This window comes from Crotalus tigris, unplaced genomic scaffold (genome assembly GCF_016545835.1).
Source record: "Crotalus tigris isolate CLP2741 ecotype Arizona unplaced genomic scaffold, ASM1654583v1 scf7180000017631.5181431, whole genome shotgun sequence".
Taxonomy (NCBI): Eukaryota; Metazoa; Chordata; class Lepidosauria; order Squamata; family Viperidae; genus Crotalus; species Crotalus tigris.
Window position 1 is genome coordinate 1854119 of NW_024096525.1, and position 16596 is coordinate 1870714.

At 41.4% G+C, this 16596-nt stretch overlaps 1 protein-coding gene across 5 annotated transcripts; it reads left to right on the forward strand.

Annotated features, from left to right (window-relative positions):
* Positions 1-529: 529 nt before the first annotated feature.
* On the forward strand, positions 530-15093 carry KCNJ5 (potassium inwardly rectifying channel subfamily J member 5). 5 transcript variants are annotated; one of them, XM_039334512.1, is made up of 5 exons: positions 831-1270; positions 7860-7997; positions 9917-10863; positions 12574-12631; positions 13914-14044. In XM_039334512.1, the coding sequence occupies exons 2-4, from the start codon at positions 7885-7887 to the stop codon at positions 12627-12629; spliced, it is 1116 nt and encodes a 371-aa protein (XP_039190446.1). In that variant the 5' UTR covers positions 831-1270; positions 7860-7884; the 3' UTR covers positions 12630-12631; positions 13914-14044. The 5 variants fall into 5 exon arrangements, with proteins under 5 accessions (XP_039190445.1, XP_039190446.1, XP_039190442.1 ...); XM_039334511.1 differs by lacking the exons at positions 831-1270; positions 12574-12631 and adding an exon at positions 530-706 and having other exon boundaries at positions 13914-15093; XM_039334508.1 differs by lacking the exon at positions 12574-12631 and having other exon boundaries at positions 835-1270; positions 13914-15093.
* Positions 15094-16596: the final 1503 nt, after the last annotated feature.

Here is a 16596-nt window from a genome sequence, read left to right on the forward strand (position 1 = left end):
GGTATGTCTAGTTTAATGAAAAGAAGGACTTGGGGTGACATGATAGAAGTGTTCCAATATCTAAGGTGCTGCCAGGAAGAAGAGGGGGTCAACCTATTCTCCAAAGCACCTGAGGCAGAAGAAGAAGCAAGAGACGGAAACTAATCAAAGAGAGAACCAACCTAGAACTCAGGAGAAATTTCCTGACAGTTAGAACAATTAATCAGTGGAATGGCTTGCCTTCAGAAGTTGTGGGTGCTCCAACACTGGAGGTTTTCAGGAAGAGATTGGACAACCATTTGCCTGAAATAGTAACAGGGGTTCCTGCTTGAGCAGGGGGTTGGACTAGAAGACCTCCAAGGTCCCTTCCAATTCTGTTATTCTGGATATTGGGAGCCCTGGTGTTTATTTTCCCCATGCAGATGTTCTTCCCAGTCTCCTTTTTTCCTCTTTGCCTGGGCTTCTTTTATTGGTTGTTTGCAGCAACCAGTGGGGATCTACACTCTTTTTCATGGACTGTGTCAGCTTCAGCTTCCCCTCCTTCCTTCCCTTTGTTTTCCCAGAGACTCTCTTGCTAAGTAGAGCCAAGCAACAACCTCTGCAAAAGAAAACTGAACTACAGATGGGGAGCACAGACCCAAGGAGATGATTGGAAGTGCTTGAAGATGCAGCCTTGACTCTCAGGAAGGCTTTCTGGGCAAAGAACAGGCATCTGGGTTTTCTCAAGGTGATGGATGCTGCCTGCCCCATATTTGTCCTGTTTGTGCAGCCTTAAACATCCCCCCCAGCCCCTCCTTCCCTTGCTTACCCTCCCTCTCTTCCTCCACCTTTCCTTTCCCTTCTTGTTCATTCAGAACAGATGATGCTCCGATCACATGGAGCCTGTCTCCCTTCCTTCTCGTCCTTCCACCCCCTTAAATAGCTGTAATACACAGAGAATTCATTTGTACTATACAGACGGAGAGGGAAGCAGAAGCAGCAGCAGTAGCAACAGCAGCATAAGGCTCAGGGAGGGAAATTTAACAGGCGACTGAGTACCTCAAGATGAAGACCAACCATTCTAACTGAGGGAACAAGGCATGGCTAAGAAGAGGGGGCGTGAACGGAGGCTCTGCCTGCATCTTTTGTTACAGCAAGCAGAAAGAAAGAGGGAGGGCATGGAGAGGCTGGCATGAGCCCGGCACGTTTGTGGCAACAATGGCATGGGTCAGACCCTCCCAGAATAAGTTAGACTTTCATTCTCCTTTGGTTTCACCAAGAGCTGGCCCCGGAGGGACTCCTTAGCTGTCAGGTAAGTTTGGCGTCTTCTTTTTTCTTCTTCTTCCTTATTTGGGGTTGATTTCTCTCTCATGTTTCTGGAGGTGGAGGAAAACAGGTGAGCCAAAGAACAAGAGCAGGATGGTGATCGTTGAAGATACCAAGGAGCTTGTTTTCAGGTTGTCCACACGTCAGAGGAGAATGGGGTCAGTCCCTTAAAAAAAAAAGAAGAAGAAAAAGAAAAACAGCTAACTTCTGGTGGAGGGTGCTGGGAGGCCCAAGCAATGTGAAAAAGTATCAGAAGTCATTCTCGATTTTGCCTTAGTGAAAGGATCCCGGTAAATGAAGAAGAAAGTGGAAAATAGATTTGAAATGCAGCTGCTGTTTTAATGAGAAACATGCACAGTGTTAGGTGAGATGCCGTTTTTTGCACAATGGAAAACCACACATATTCTGTTTGTTTTAACCCCGCAAGATGAGATCAGTGTTGCAAATTCTGGATAATGTGTAAGGATGAATTTTCTGTTCAACTCTGAACCGAAGCAGAAAGGAATTAGAAGGACCATTGCAATCTCTCTCGCCTAAATAATGTTTTAATCTGAACATCTGAATTCAAATCTACGTTCACCTATCCAGCATGTGGTCCAAGTATCCCTTCAACCCATCCTTGCCATGTTGCTTTTGATCTAGTCTGAATGCTCACACGCTACTGAAATTATTGCTAATTGCCTGCTTGAATTTCTCTGTATTTGCTCACACTTGTTCCATGTTAACCTTTCTGATTGCCTCCAAACTGGGCCCAATTTAAATATCAAACATTAAATATAAATATGCGATTTGTTTAAATCCAAGTCTTCCTTAATTACATAGAGGGGAATTTGATTTTTTTAAAAAGAAGGCAGATATCTTCAAATCGAAGGAATTTAGCATGCCTGGGCCCCACAAGTTTGTTCCCCATAACTTCCTTCTTGCATGGGTATTTCTTCTTATGAACATGCCTAGAAAAATAACTATATTTTTTAATAGGCACGAGGGGAAAATTTTAATGAGGTCACTTAACTATAGGAAGCTTCAGCTGCCTCTAAATGCCTCTTTCATTCTAAACAAACAAACTCTGCCTTGGAAGATCTAATGAGGCGTTACCACCAACAAGAATATTGTTTTCCTTTCTCCGGTTGAGGACAGCCAGAATTCAGGGAATTTTATCTATGGTTTGGCAAAAACTCATGTTCCTATGGTCATAATCTAAAATCTTATAATAAATATTTGGGGAGGAGAATTCCTTCCTTTAAAGCAAACCTTGTGGTAACTAGTATAGTAAGATTTTTTTGCGAAATGCTGGTTTTATTAGCTCACCTGCATTTGTTGTGATGGACAATTCCTTGCTACTTTGTTAGATACTGTGGTTTTCTAAACACAAATGAGGAGTTTTATTATAGACAACTGTCCAAAATCTTAGCCTACTAGCTATTAGAGCCCTGAAATTTAGGAAGTTTCAGCTCCAATGCATGTGGAAGATACTAGAGCATGGAAAGTGGTTTTAGTTTTGGTAAGGCACTGAAGCATACTCATAGATTCCATCTTCTCCATCATGTCCCCAACCCTCAAGAGTGATCAAAAGGACCTACACTTAGAGCAGGGGTGTCAAACTGCTGACCCGCGGGCCAGTTTCATCATACCAAAACCGGTCCCACCCCACTGCTGCAATGCAAAAAGAGTCGCAATATGTCGCGACACATCATGTGAGGTGGCGAGTTTGACACCCGTGACTTAGATGAAGGCTGTGCTTGAGGCAGATGAAACATCTGTTGTTCCCTGATTGTCTTCTTCCAGCTCAAGACAGCAGCATGCATGTCTTCATCTTGGTAGCCAAATTCTAGGCCTGATTCTGCAGGTTGTTCGGAGTGGGATCAAAATGGCTTCGGGCACACAGATACCATTACAGAGAGAGCTAAGCAGCTGAAGTCCAGACAGGTGGCTGAATGGATCAAGAATGTTGCAAGGGGGAACTTTGCCTTGACATGCCACCCAACCCAGTGCATCACCTAAAGCATCAGCCTTTTACATCTAAGATAGCTTCATCACTTCCACTTATCAAGAAGGAATCTTCAGCAGGGTATCTGCTGCAGCCCACATGTAGTGCCACAAAGAAGAGGGAGTCAAGCTATTCTCCAAAGCACCCGAAGGCAGGATAAGAAGCAAAGGATAGAAACTAATCAAGGAGGGAAGCAACCTAGAACTAAGGAGAAACTTCCTGACAGTTAGAACAATTAATCAGTGGAACAACCTGCTTCCAGACGTGGTGAATGCTCCAACACTGGAAGTTTTTAAGAAGAGACTGGACAGCCATTTGTCTGAAATGGTATAGGGTTTCCTGCCTGAGCAGGGGGTTGGATTAGATGACCTCCAAGGTCCCTTCCAACTTTATTAGTATTAGTATTAATTATAGTCGTAAATTGAGAACTACCTGTATAACATTACAAGAAAGCCAGCATTTATCAGTTGGAGTCCTATTAAAACGGGTGGGAAGGCTGCCCGGCTACTTTAGTCAATTACACTCTTTATTAGGTCTGGGATTGCATTGTAAGCTGGCACTCATTTGTCTCTCTCCTCTGTCAAAAAGTGCTACTACCAAGGTAACAAACAAACAAACAAAAAATCCCAACAAGCTCTAAACGTGAACTTCAAGCAATTTCCATTAGTTTGATTCTGAACCAAGGTTAAATTTTTAATAGAAACCATAATCAAATCAAATCAGTTTATTATAGCCATAAGGCCAGATACAATAAAATATCCAATAGTAGAACTTTATATCAATATCTATGATATAAAGGTAAAGGTTTCCCCTGTCCAGATGTGTCTGCCTCTAGAGGGGCAGTGCTTCATTTGTTAGCCAAGGGAGACAGCATTGTCCAACGAGATTTCCATGGTCTTGTGGCCAGCATGTCTATGTGCTGAGGCCACACAGAACACTGATACCTTCCCACCAAAGTAGTACCTATTTATCTACTTGCATTTTCATGCTTTCGAACTGATAGGTGAGCAGGAGCTGAGGCAAGTAACAGGAACTCACCCCATCGCACAGGGTCTTGAACCTGAGCTGTCATCTTTCCAGTTGACAGCTGAGCATCTTTAACCACTAAGCCACTGCATCACAGAACTATGACATAAATCTACATATCCAAACTTAATTAGTGGTGTGGTGCACTGTACAAACAGTAGCACAAAACTGAGTAATTAGAAACTGGGCAGAAAAATGGAAAGGTTCTTATATTTTGCTCTACAATTGATCGCACTTATTTTTATTTGATGGTGATCTTTTATTTGCAGCAGCGAGGTATAAATTGCAATGACCAGCTGATGCTGGAGCCAAGCCTATCCATGTATGGTTTAGCATGCTGCATGAATCCAGCTATCCTGAACCCTGTCTTGGCTTGCCCACAAGTGCGAAGTGATCCCCACCAACTTTATGATGTCGTGTTCACACCAAAACATGTGCCCATCCTTCCAAACAGTGTGGTTGTTGGCCACCCAAGGGCTGCCACCCTAGTTTGAGCCTGAGAAGGAATAATCAAGAAGAGAAATGATTGTGATGTTAAAATATCCATGAATGTCTTCTTCAGTGAGGATAACACCAAGCTCAAAACGAAGCTCAAAAGGACTGAAATGCAGAGAATTTTACATATTTTCCAAACAGCATGGGCAGTTTGACAACACAACAGACTTCTGCTGTAGCAAAACCAGTCAGCAGCCTTTCATTGGATGGGTGTAAGCGAAGCTGAATGGCCATGTGAGAGAGATGCTTTGATTGTATTCCAGATCATCTTTGATCACTATTGAAGTCCATCCAACTCTATAATTCTAGTTGATTTTATCTGGAGAGACCAACTGGCTAGAACAAGTATGGCAGCTTCTCAAGCAACTGCCCAAACAGGATCGATTTGCCAGCCTTTTTTGCTTCTCAACTCTCAGCAGAGTGCATTTAAAATAACTTCATTTATTATATATGAAATAATTAAAGTACAGCTTCTGATGAGCGCAGCACATATTTTTCCGAGATAGGTTTTAGTTGTTTCATACACATTATATAACTGACGCAAGTTACTTAGGGAAATGATTGATCGTTCGTTGTCCTGGCCAAATGTTTCCTGGACTACGGTTCTGCCCACTCTTAATGTCACGAGACTCTGAATCTGCTCTCCTTGTTTGGTTTTTTCAGACAGAAGAAAATGCACGGGAGAAAAGTGCCCCATTTAGCTGTTTAGTCTGAGATCATTTCTCCAAGTAGAGTTGAGAAAGCCTTGGATTCTTTGAGAACTTGTCAAACTGTCTCTCTTGGGTTCTGCCCTGCCCATAGTCTGGTGCCCATTACTTTTCATGCCAAGGATCTCCTGCTTGTCATACTAAGGTCTGCCCTTGGTTTTTGACTGTGATGCTGAGAGATACAGGCACTCTTCAAGATAGGGGCACTTGGAATACTGCATCCAGTTTTGGTCACCACGATGTAAAAAACATGTTGAGACTCTAGAAAGAGTACAGAGAAGAGCAACAAAGATGATTAGGGGACTGGAGACTAAAGCATATAAGGAACGGTTGCTGGTATGTCTAGTTTAACGAAGAGAAGGACAAGGGGGGACATGATAGCAGTATTCCAATATCTCAGAGGCTGCCCCAAAGAAGAGGAAGTCAAGCTATTTTCCAAAGCACCTGAAGGCAAGACAAGAAGCAATGGGTGGAAACTAATCAAGGAGAGAAGCAACCTAGAACTAAGGAGGAACTTCCTGACAGTGAGAGCAATTAATCAGTGGAACAGCCTGCCTCCAGAAGCAGTAAATGCTCCAACACTGGAAGTTTTTAAGAAGAGACTGGACAGCCACTTGTCCGAAATGGTGTAGGGTTTCCTGCCCAAGCAGGGGGTTGAACTAGATGACCTCCAAGGTCCCTTCCAACTTTACTACTATTACTATTACTAATCTAAATTTGACTCAATCCAAACTAAATCTCATAAATGCACTACTGCTGGTATGACTATTCTGCATGTATTTAATTACTTCCTGTCTTAAACTGCATTAACATTTACAATTCGGCAGCAAGTTTTGGATGGTCGTGAAGTATGCAGAGAATAATCCTCCCAACTCTATTTTGTCTGCTTATTATCACTGGCATCGCCTTTTCGCCACAGTTGGTGGTCTAAATGCTGGAACTTTCTCTGCAGCCACATAGAGGGACCAGTAAGCAGTTCCATCTGGATTTAGCTCATTCACCTTGAGCAAAATGTTGGGCCTTTTTTGAGGTCATTCCTAACCAGCCCTCTTTGGAATGCAAGTAAAGCTTTCTGATAGGAGGAAGGCTGATAAAAAGCCTCTTTGTGTACTTGATAAGAGGGAAAAGATTAGCCTTCCCAAACTCCATTTTCAGCTACAGCCAATTTTGCAGTCCATCCAAAGGAACAAGCGGCTTCATCCATAATAGTGACATAATTATTCTATTATTCTATTCTGTTTTTACAAAGGTAAGAGTAGCTCAGGAAAAAAAAAACTAACCTCTATGGTTGATGAACTCTGCACAATAATAAACAGGCTCACAGATTGCCTGATATATTATAATCCTTTTTTGGGGAAACACCCTTTTTTACCCAGTATTTCATGTAGAAGAAAAAAAATCAGCCTATCTTTTTGGCAATTGGGGGGGAAAACAGAGAGAATATTTTTGAATTGGCTTCTACTAAATCAAAGCTTATTTACTAATTAATTAATTGGACAAATATCCTGCCTTCCCCTGAGGCGAGCTGCATAATAGATCACTACTAATAACCCACGAAAAATACAAGTTGGCATTTTGTAAGGTTGGCACAATAATGTAAAACTCAGTTCCGTGCATGTATTCCAGAAGAGAGATCCAGGGCATCATAAACCTGAGAAGGTAACCCAGTTGGTGTCTTTATGTCACCAACTATGCTTAAACAAATCAAATCATATTATGGTTCACCATGAAGGACATGTGGATCTCCCCATTTCAAGCTCATCTAGTAAGTGGAGCTATTATTGTATTACACTGTATGTAAGGGAGCTTTCTCTTTTGTAATTGGGCACAGGCTGAAAGGACTTAATTTATAAGTAGGAAGCCTATAATCTTGTGGAGGTTACTGAAGTAGTATTCTTAACATTGTTTCCTATAGGTGGTCCTTGACATGTCACGGGTACTACAGCAGCCATAACTTCAGGACAGAGTCATAGGTTCGGGGGGGGGAGGGTCCACTGTAACTTCAAATGGCTGTTAGGCGGCCAATTGTTAAGCAATTGGGTTATTGGATACAAGCCTGCTATTGTTTCTTAAAGGAAGTGTTCACTGGTGATTGGATGTCATTTCTCTACCAAAATGATAGGCTGACCCAGGGCTTGTTAAAAAGAGATGAAATCTATCTCTTGCGTGACTTATTTTCACACATCTCTATCTTCTGTGTACTTGTATCCAATTTGTTTTAATTGGTATTGCTTCACACTTCAATTATTTTTACGTGAAAAATCAAAGCCCATTACACACTCAGACATTAGGCTTGGTAATCAATAAAGCCCACGTCCAGCTCCTTGTGACTTTGCAATCTCCTGTTCTGGTCTTCGCAGCCGCTGAAAGGAGGCTAAAGGAGGAATGATCGCATTCAGTCCACTTAGAACGTCAATGACTCGGAGAAGCTTCGCATTCAGGAGTTTAAGAGTCCAAGCCAATATCCTGTCTTGTATCACACTTCCTCTCATACTGAGGTAAGGAAATATTTCTCATGTATATACTCTGCCTGACATTACTCTCAGAGTCATTTCAGTTTCTCAAGTCAGATTGGCCACTTATTTTAACGCAAAGTATTTTCAAGGTTTTCTCTTAACCCAATCAAAAAACAGTTGGAGAATTGCTGGTCCTGTTTTCCGCAGAATCTGTACTATCCTTCTTTGATGTTGCAATTTACATATTTATTGGACTTTAGGTTCTTGAGCCATGCGGTGGCTTAGAGGTGAAGATGCTCACCCCCTCCCCCATTTGGAAGGTTGAGAGTTCAATCCTAGGCAGCAACAGATGTTTCTCTATCAGGGCACAAAAGACAAAATATCTACTGTGAACTCCGCATAGGCGTCAGGAAGGGCATCCAGCCAGTAAACGCTCAGCTCCTTGATTCGTCTGCCATTTCACTTGGGCACTTATTTGTACTTTTCAAAAACAGATTTCTATAATTTATTTTATGTGTCTTAGTTATATTAGTGTTTGTGCGTGTGTTTGAGTGCCTGTCTGTCTATCTGCCTGTGTGTTTGTGTCTCTGTGTGTTTGTGTCTCACTATGTGTGTGAAGAACTGGTGAGCAGTTCTCCACAGGAGCTCCTCTTTTGTCCAAAGATAAACAAAAGGTTTCATAACAGAATTTCTTTTTATCAGAAAAAATTCCATTAAAATAAGTGCAAAATCTCCTGTGTTTTTCAAATACTGCTTGTTTACTGGAGGAGAAACGGGCAGAAGTGGGGAGAGTTAAAAATTCATTTGCACCTATCTTTTGTATAACGCAAGGTAGAGATAAGTTTGAAGAATGTATACAGAAAAAAATAAAAAATAAATAAATAAGAGAAACAGTCCAGGGACAGGAGAAGGCATGAGAAAGAAATTCAAAATAACCCTATAATAATAAAGCTTGCTGTCTCTTTCTTGATTTGGCCTATCTCAAAGAACTGACATTAATTCTATTTAATTTCTTTTTTGGATTCTGTTATAACTGTTTACAATTGTTTTTCATGATTTGTGTCTCTCAGAGCAGTGCCCACCGCACCCCCACCCCCCAATCTTTTGGGCACCAGGGACCAGTTCCATGGAGAAAGTTTTTTTCCATGGACTGGAGGGAGCGTGGTTTCGCATGCTGCCTGTATCCCATGGATAGGGCTTTACTTGTTTGCATGGCCTGGTTTATGGCATACTGTGGACCAGTGCCAGTCCACAGACCAGGGGTTGGAGACCCCTGTCTCAGAGTTTCTGGTTTGAGATGGATGGCTATATAAATTGACTGGATGTATGGATGGATGGATGGTAGATGATAGCTAGATAGCTAGACAGTTAGAAAGCATGAGCATATATTTTCCTGTGTGCATAGGCAGAACCTCCATTGGAACCACCAATGCTGCAAATGGTCTATCCATGTACATCCCTGTGGAGATAGCTAGGAAGAATTTTCAAAGCAGCCATTCAGTCTTTGCAAAAGATTCTGAGATATGCTTTGTTCTGCCTAATGCATTTTGCAAAATGCTTCTTTCAAATGTCTTGTGCAAATTTACTGAATAAATCCAGACAGATTTTTTTTGGGGGGGGGGGAAGGTGGAGGAAAGGGTACTTCTGACACTTCAATGTGTAAAAGTTAAGGAAGCAAAAAGAGGGAAGTGGAGATTATCTTATGGATAAAGTGAATCATCACCATTTAAGTGCCCATGAAAATGTACTATAATCGCCTAAAAACACTCATCGAAAGATTTGGATCCACTTTCCCTGAACTGCTATTGTGCAAATGTTTCGGATGTCAGTTCCCATCATTATTAGCCCATATGGCTTGTAGTCACAAATATCAAGAGACAAGTAGGTTGAGGAAAACAGTTCTACTTATTCTAATAAGCTAGTAGAGTTACGTTATTTGTTTATTTTTTCCTGTTCTGTAGCCCAACTATGGCTGGAGATTCAAGAATCTTCATGAATCAAGATATGGAGATTGGTGTCACCCCCAGAGAACAAAAGAAGATTCCCAAACAAGCCCGGGATGATGTCCCCATTGCCACAGACCGAACACGTCTTTTGGTCGCTGAAAACAAGAAACCCCGCCAGAGATACATGGAAAAATCGGGCAAGTGCAACGTTCATCATGGAAACGTCCACGAAACCTACCGATATCTCAGTGATCTTTTCACCACTTTGGTGGATCTCAAGTGGCGCTATAACCTGCTTGTGTTTACCCTGGTTTACACCATCACTTGGTTGTTTTTTGGTTTCATTTGGTGGCTCATTGCCTATATCCGGGGAGATTTGGACCATGCGGAAGATGAAGATTGGATCCCTTGTGTGGACAACGTCAGTGGGTTTGTCTCCGCCTTTCTGTTTTCCATTGAGACCGAGACCACCATTGGTTATGGCCATAGGGTGATCACGGAAAAATGTCCTGAGGGCATCATACTGCTTTTGGTCCAAGCCATCCTGGGCTCCATAGTCAATGCTTTCATGGTGGGATGCATGTTTGTGAAGATCAGCCAACCAAAGAAGAGGGCAGAGACCCTCATGTTCTCTAACAACGCTGTGATTTCAATGCGGGATGAGAAATTGTGTTTCATGTTCCGGGTTGGAGATCTAAGGAATTCCCACATTGTAGAGGCATCTATTCGAGTCAAGCTGATTAAATCCAAACAGACCAAAGAAGGGGAATTCATCCCCTTGAACCAAACGGATATCAACGTGGGATTTGACACAGGGGATGACAGGCTGTTTCTGGTATCCCCACTCATCATTTCACATGAAATCAATGAGAAGAGCCCCTTCTGGAAGATGTCACGTACCCAGCTGGAGAAGGAAGAGTTTGAAATTATTGTCATTTTAGAAGGAATGGTGGAAGCAACAGGTAAGGCTTCAGAGGGTGGGTGCTATTTTTCCCTAAAGGTGATGTCAAACATTCAGATGCTTAAAGGAGGCAACATTTGATAACTTGTACAGACATGTTTGTGTTTTTCCATTTCCATTATTTTAAGATTCTGGAGACTGGGAGGCATCACTACAATTCACTAATGAACTAATACATCTTATTTTTGTTACCTTTGTTGATATAGTTCTAGGTATTCATAATCCTAGACAGATAACCCATAATTTCACAGCAAGTAGGAATAATGTGAAGAACATTCTTTGTTGGCCACGCATGCATTACTGAACTGAAATTTAATTTAGTGGATTAGCCCGTGTATTGGTCGGTGAAGACCAAAGAACCTTTAGGGTGGGCTATAAGATACATCTATTTGTGAGTAACATAGAACCATCTCATGACCGCTATTTTAAACAGGATGCTAAATTAAATTAGCCATTTATTCAACAAAGGTGTTCATAACTTAGCCCTTCAAAAAAGGTTTCTCGCAACTCAATGTTACTTTGTTGGATCTGGGTCTTGCAGTCATAAAGAGGTTAATGCTATGTCCAAATCAATTACCTTTATTTCTTTGGCATTCTGGAATATTAATAAAACATTTGTCTACTGATGACATTAATTGCAGATTCTGTCTTTGACATTTGCTGGAATCAACTAGGGCTGCCTATCTTTGCTGATGAGAGATTAAACTATGGACTCCTCTTTGCAATCCTGACAGCTGCTTCTCTTTTTATTTGGTGAAACCATTTTAATCTTGGTTTTCGTCTGGGTGATTTTCAAAACCTTCATTATCTGAAGGTGTTGGATGATTCTATGTCCAGGGATATAGAAGCAGTAGTAGGTCTAACTTGGAAATGAAGTACTATCTTGTTTCAAAAAAGAATAATATCTTACTTTCCTTTATTTGTAAATCTAATAAAACAATTCTCTGAAATGTTGTTGATCCAGAACGAATAGTAGCCAAGGAAGCAAGGTGTTGCTTGAGAGACTTCCTTTACATTCTTCTATTGGTCATCAAGACTTAAACCATAATTGGGTGTCAGTATTTTGGTTTTTGCAGAAGTCAATTCAGGACAGCTTTCAATGCAAACAACGATCCTATGGAAATATCTCCATCCCAGGATGTCAGTATGTCGGAGATTAGAATAAAAACAACCTTAATCTTGGCAGATTCATTTTCTAATTTTACTATTCAGAACCTGCTTTCTCAAATCTGCCCTTCATGTTTTTGAAGTGTAATTGGAAAGAAGGCTTTCCAGGCTACTTAAATGAATGTATAATCATAAGCTGAACGAAAGCCAAAGCCTTATATCATTTACCCAGGAGAAAATTGCATCGGATTCACTGGGATTTACCTTGGAGTGAAAATGTGTTGCGCCGTATTGAGGACTGTTAAGTCACTTACCGGATCATTTTTGTGTGACAATTACTCCCTCTAAGAACTTTGCACATGCTGTCTGTCCCTGGAAGATCCTTTTACATGAGAAGCTGGATCTGAATGTCAGCAGTCGGACGATCTGCCAAATATCTGACAAACCAAAGAATGTTTGGAGGTTTCAATGAAGGCAAATTTTCAAAGCTTTGTTGTAGAATATTTAAACGGACTCAAAACCCACGATCCTTTGGAACATTGACACCTTCTAACAAAGCCTGTGTATGTGTGTGTTCACATTTGATGACATCCCTTTATTTCAGGGTTCCCCAGGAAACAGAAGAGCCCTTGCTACAAGGGGAAAAAAAAGACGTTATAGAGGTAATCCTCAATTTACAACAGTTCGTTTAGTGACCATTCAAAGTTACAACGGCACTGAAAAAATGATTTATGACCGTTTTTCACACTTACAACCGTTGCAGCATCCCTATGGTCATGTGATCAAAATTCAGATGGTTGGCAACTGGCTCATATTTGCCTTTTGCAGGGTCCCAAGGTCAAGAGATCACTTTTTGCGATCTTCTGACAAGCAATGTCAGCGGGGGAGCCAGATTCAATTAACAACCGGGTTACTAACTTATCAACTGAAGTGATTCACTTAACAACTGTAGCAAGAAAGGTCGTAAAATGGGTCAAAACTTACTTTTAACAAGTGTCTCGCTTAACAATGGAAATGTTGGGCTCAATTGCGGCTGTAAGTCGAGGACTACCTGTAAAAGCAAAATAATAATTAAAAAAAACCCCAGAGAGGCTGTGTGGCCTGTACAGTATGTGTTCCACTTTGTCTAAGTTATTCACTTCAATTTGTCTGAGTTACATAATGAATGCATTGGCTGGTTCAATTATAGAACATTAAAAAGTATAATTTGGGGGCAGCTCTTGCTCGCTTTTCATCAAGCTTTCAGAACATTCTTTGTTGACAATTGGCCACTCACAGATTTATCGCTTTTAATTTTCAAATAATGGCCTTGAAACACAGATTTCTTTGGTAAGGTTTTTACTCCATGGAGGATTTCTTTTGATTGCAAAGGAAAGCAAACATTAATCAGTTTTATAATACAGCAAGGCCCTGACTATGAGTTTGCCTGCCTCTTGTCATGTGCAAAGAATCAGGATCAAACGTTAAGTTCCAGTTAAGCTAATCTATTGCTCTTGCCTATACACAAGAATCTAGTCAACTAATGCTCAGGGCTAAGCTAGATAAGAATTAACAGAATTCAAGAGGGGTTGGACAGAGGCCATAGGGAATGTAATGACTCTATGCTGATTCCTCTCTTGACTCCACCCACAGCCTCTTTCTGTCCTTCTCCTTCACCTTGCTGTTACTATGGCATCTTTTTTTCCCCCCATTCAGTCATGTCCGATTCTTGAAGACTGGTCCCTGCAATTATCTTTGCAAAGATTTTCAGATTTCTACTGACTCCTTACATGTTAAACTTGCCAACTTTGAGAAACAGTGGTAAAATGTTTTGGTTCAGGTACAGAAAAAAAAGTCATCGATGTGCACATTATCTTTTTCCATTGTAGCATCAGGGAAGGCTATGCTTTTAGTATTCACTAAATCTACTGAATCTCTGTTTTGTTTATTTATTCTGTCCTACAGGGATGACTTGCCAGGCTCGGAGCTCCTACATGGACACCGAAGTGCTTTGGGGGCACCGTTTCACCCCTGTCCTTACCCTAGAGAAGGACTTTTATGAGGTTGACTACAACAGTTTCCATAGTACGTATGAAACCAATACACCTTCTTGCTGTGCCAAAGAACTGGCTGAGAGTTTCAACGAAGGACGGCTTCTCAGCCACCTATCAACCACGAACCTCCTGAATGGAGTGGAAACCGAAGAAGCAGAAGAGGAGAAAGAACAGCGGGAAGAGATGGAGAAAGAAGACAACAGAAACGAGGGCCTAGAGGCAATTGAACTGAACGGAAACAATGGAACAGCAGGAGAGATGAAGGAGGGCCTGTTTTTAAAACATTAAGACTTGAGAATGATAGGAAATTCAGATTCCCTTGCCTCAGAGGAGGCAGAAGAAGAAATGGGACCACCTAATTCTAGAAGATGATGTTCTCACTCGCATGGATATTATTGGACTGAGCTGTACCCTTCCATATAATTTGAGTTTCTCCAACTCCATTCTGGAGATTAATATAGGGATTTTACTCACTGTTTTGAGGACACGTGAAAACTAACCAGCTTAAGGAAATATAATGGCAGTGTAGATGATCACATATCTTGAAGCTCGTTGGTTTTTCTGTTTCTTGCAACGTGCATCTTTTGCACATTTTGAAAGGAAGAAAGGAAATTTGATGAAACAAATGTAGCTATGGGTTTCCCCCCCCCCTTAATTTATTGGAAATGCTAACTGATGAATAAAAAGAGGGAAAGGATAATGGGGTCAGGAACAGGCCTTGTGTATTTGGCCAAATGTCTGTTGTAACTTCTGTGTGATGGGATATAGATGTGAATCATTTATCTTTGAGGGTTCTGTCTACTGTGAATTCAGCTAAAATACGAACGAATATCATTTAGTGCAGGAAAGGAACTCATTTTCTGATCTGAAGTATTAGGGGTTTGGTTTTTGTGAGAGTGAAACAAGGAGTATTCATATAGTAGCTTCAAATGAATAAGGAACTCAGTGGCTAACTGGCTTTTGGATTGTCTAAAGCAGCGGTTCTCAACCTGTGGGTCGGGACCCCATTTGGGGTCGAACGACCATTTCACAGGGGTCGCCAAACAAGGCTGTCCGCCATTTTCCCCCTTTTCTTTGGCCACGCCCCTGGCACCCGGTGATGTATAAGTGGTTGGGGGTCACTACAACATGGGGAACTGTATTATGGGGTCGCGGCATTAGAAAGGTTGAGAACCACTGGTCTAAAGGACATTTTAAAGAAAGTTTCTTATTTCTTAGATTTCTATCCTGCCTTAACCCCAGGTATTCAAACGAGCATCCATAACATGTCCTCCTTCAACAATTCCACAGACACTTTCATCTACCTTCTGGACTGGCGAGAGAGAGAAAGAGAGAGGGAGGGGGGAGGGAGAGGAGAGAGAGGGAGAGGGAGGGGGAGTGGAGAGGGGGAGTGAGAGAAAGGAGGAAGGAGAGGGGGAAGAAGAGGGAGAGAGAAGGGGGAGAGGGGGAGAGAGAGGGAGGGGGAGAGAGAGGGAGAGGAAGAAGAGAGGGAGAGAAGGAGGGAGGGAGAGAGAGGGTGGGAGGGAGGGAGAGGGAGAGGGAGAGGGAGAGAGAGATTCCAAAATCACAGTCAATGAAGCTGGACCTGAACCACAAAATGAAGGTTTAAATGAAATGATCAAATCTAGTTTTCCAAGATTTATATTTTATTATGTTAATTGTAATGTTAATGCAATTAAATATAATTAATCTTAGGTTTATTCACCTTATCTACAGTATGTTGGCCAGATTGTCAGAGGACTGAATTGTAAGAGGAAGGCATCAGCTATCTTGGGAAAGCGTAAGGTTGATATAAGACCTTTCACCAATTAATCAATTTCTTTTTAGTCCACTCAGGATAAGACTCATGATTAGATCCTAACCAATTATTGGGGAGGCAGATAGGAAAGGTCTGAAATGGTGGGAACTGGAAGACTAGAATAAAAAAGGTGAAAAACCTGCACAGCAACACAGGGACTGTACCAACTGTTCCTTAAATGCTGTTAAAAAAAAATATATCCGACTGCTTTGATGCAATTTCTTTCTTGCATTTCTCAACAGACCTGTGTGTTACACGGTCCTTTTACAGATTTTGAAGTGGGAAGAACTTCCTTGAAGTTACTTTGTAAAAAATAAAGACTGAACTGGACTTTGAATGAACTTTTGTGTCTATCAAATTCGTCATGCTGTCCACCACACTCTTCTGGTGTCTCCTATGATTTTCTGGTCTTTTCCCAAATCCCAATATTCATATTATTTTTCAGAGGCATCCAGTCATCTAGTATCACACCTCCGTTGAACAAAACGACACCGTCATTGCAAACAAGGTAGAACTATATGGATATATGCTGCTGGTAGTTTTAGGAATAAGAGGCCAAGAAAGCTTAATGAAATTTCAGCCACTAAGAACTTTCTCACACCCTTGAATGTGCTCAGCATTGAGTTCCCAAAAGGGACCACAATACATATTTCTATCCATATTTTGACTCTGAATGTGACTGCTAATTTTGTTTTCACTTGCCGTCAAGGATAAAGAAAACCAGACTGTGTTTGCCCAGATGCAGTTTGTATGTACACAAATTTATTTCCTCCTTTGCTTCCCCCTTCTGTTTTCC

Coding starts and splice junctions, on each gene's coding strand:
- KCNJ5 (XM_039334511.1), top strand. CDS start 7,885: ATGATCGCATTCAGTCCACTTAGAACGTCAATGACTCGGAGAAGCTTC. Junction 7,998..9,916: donor ACACTTCCTCTCATACTGAG/GTAAGGAAATAT, acceptor CCTGTTCTGTAG/CCCAACTATGGCTGGAGATT. Junction 10,864..13,913: donor AGGAATGGTGGAAGCAACAG/GTAAGGCTTCAG, acceptor TCTGTCCTACAG/GGATGACTTGCCAGGCTCGG.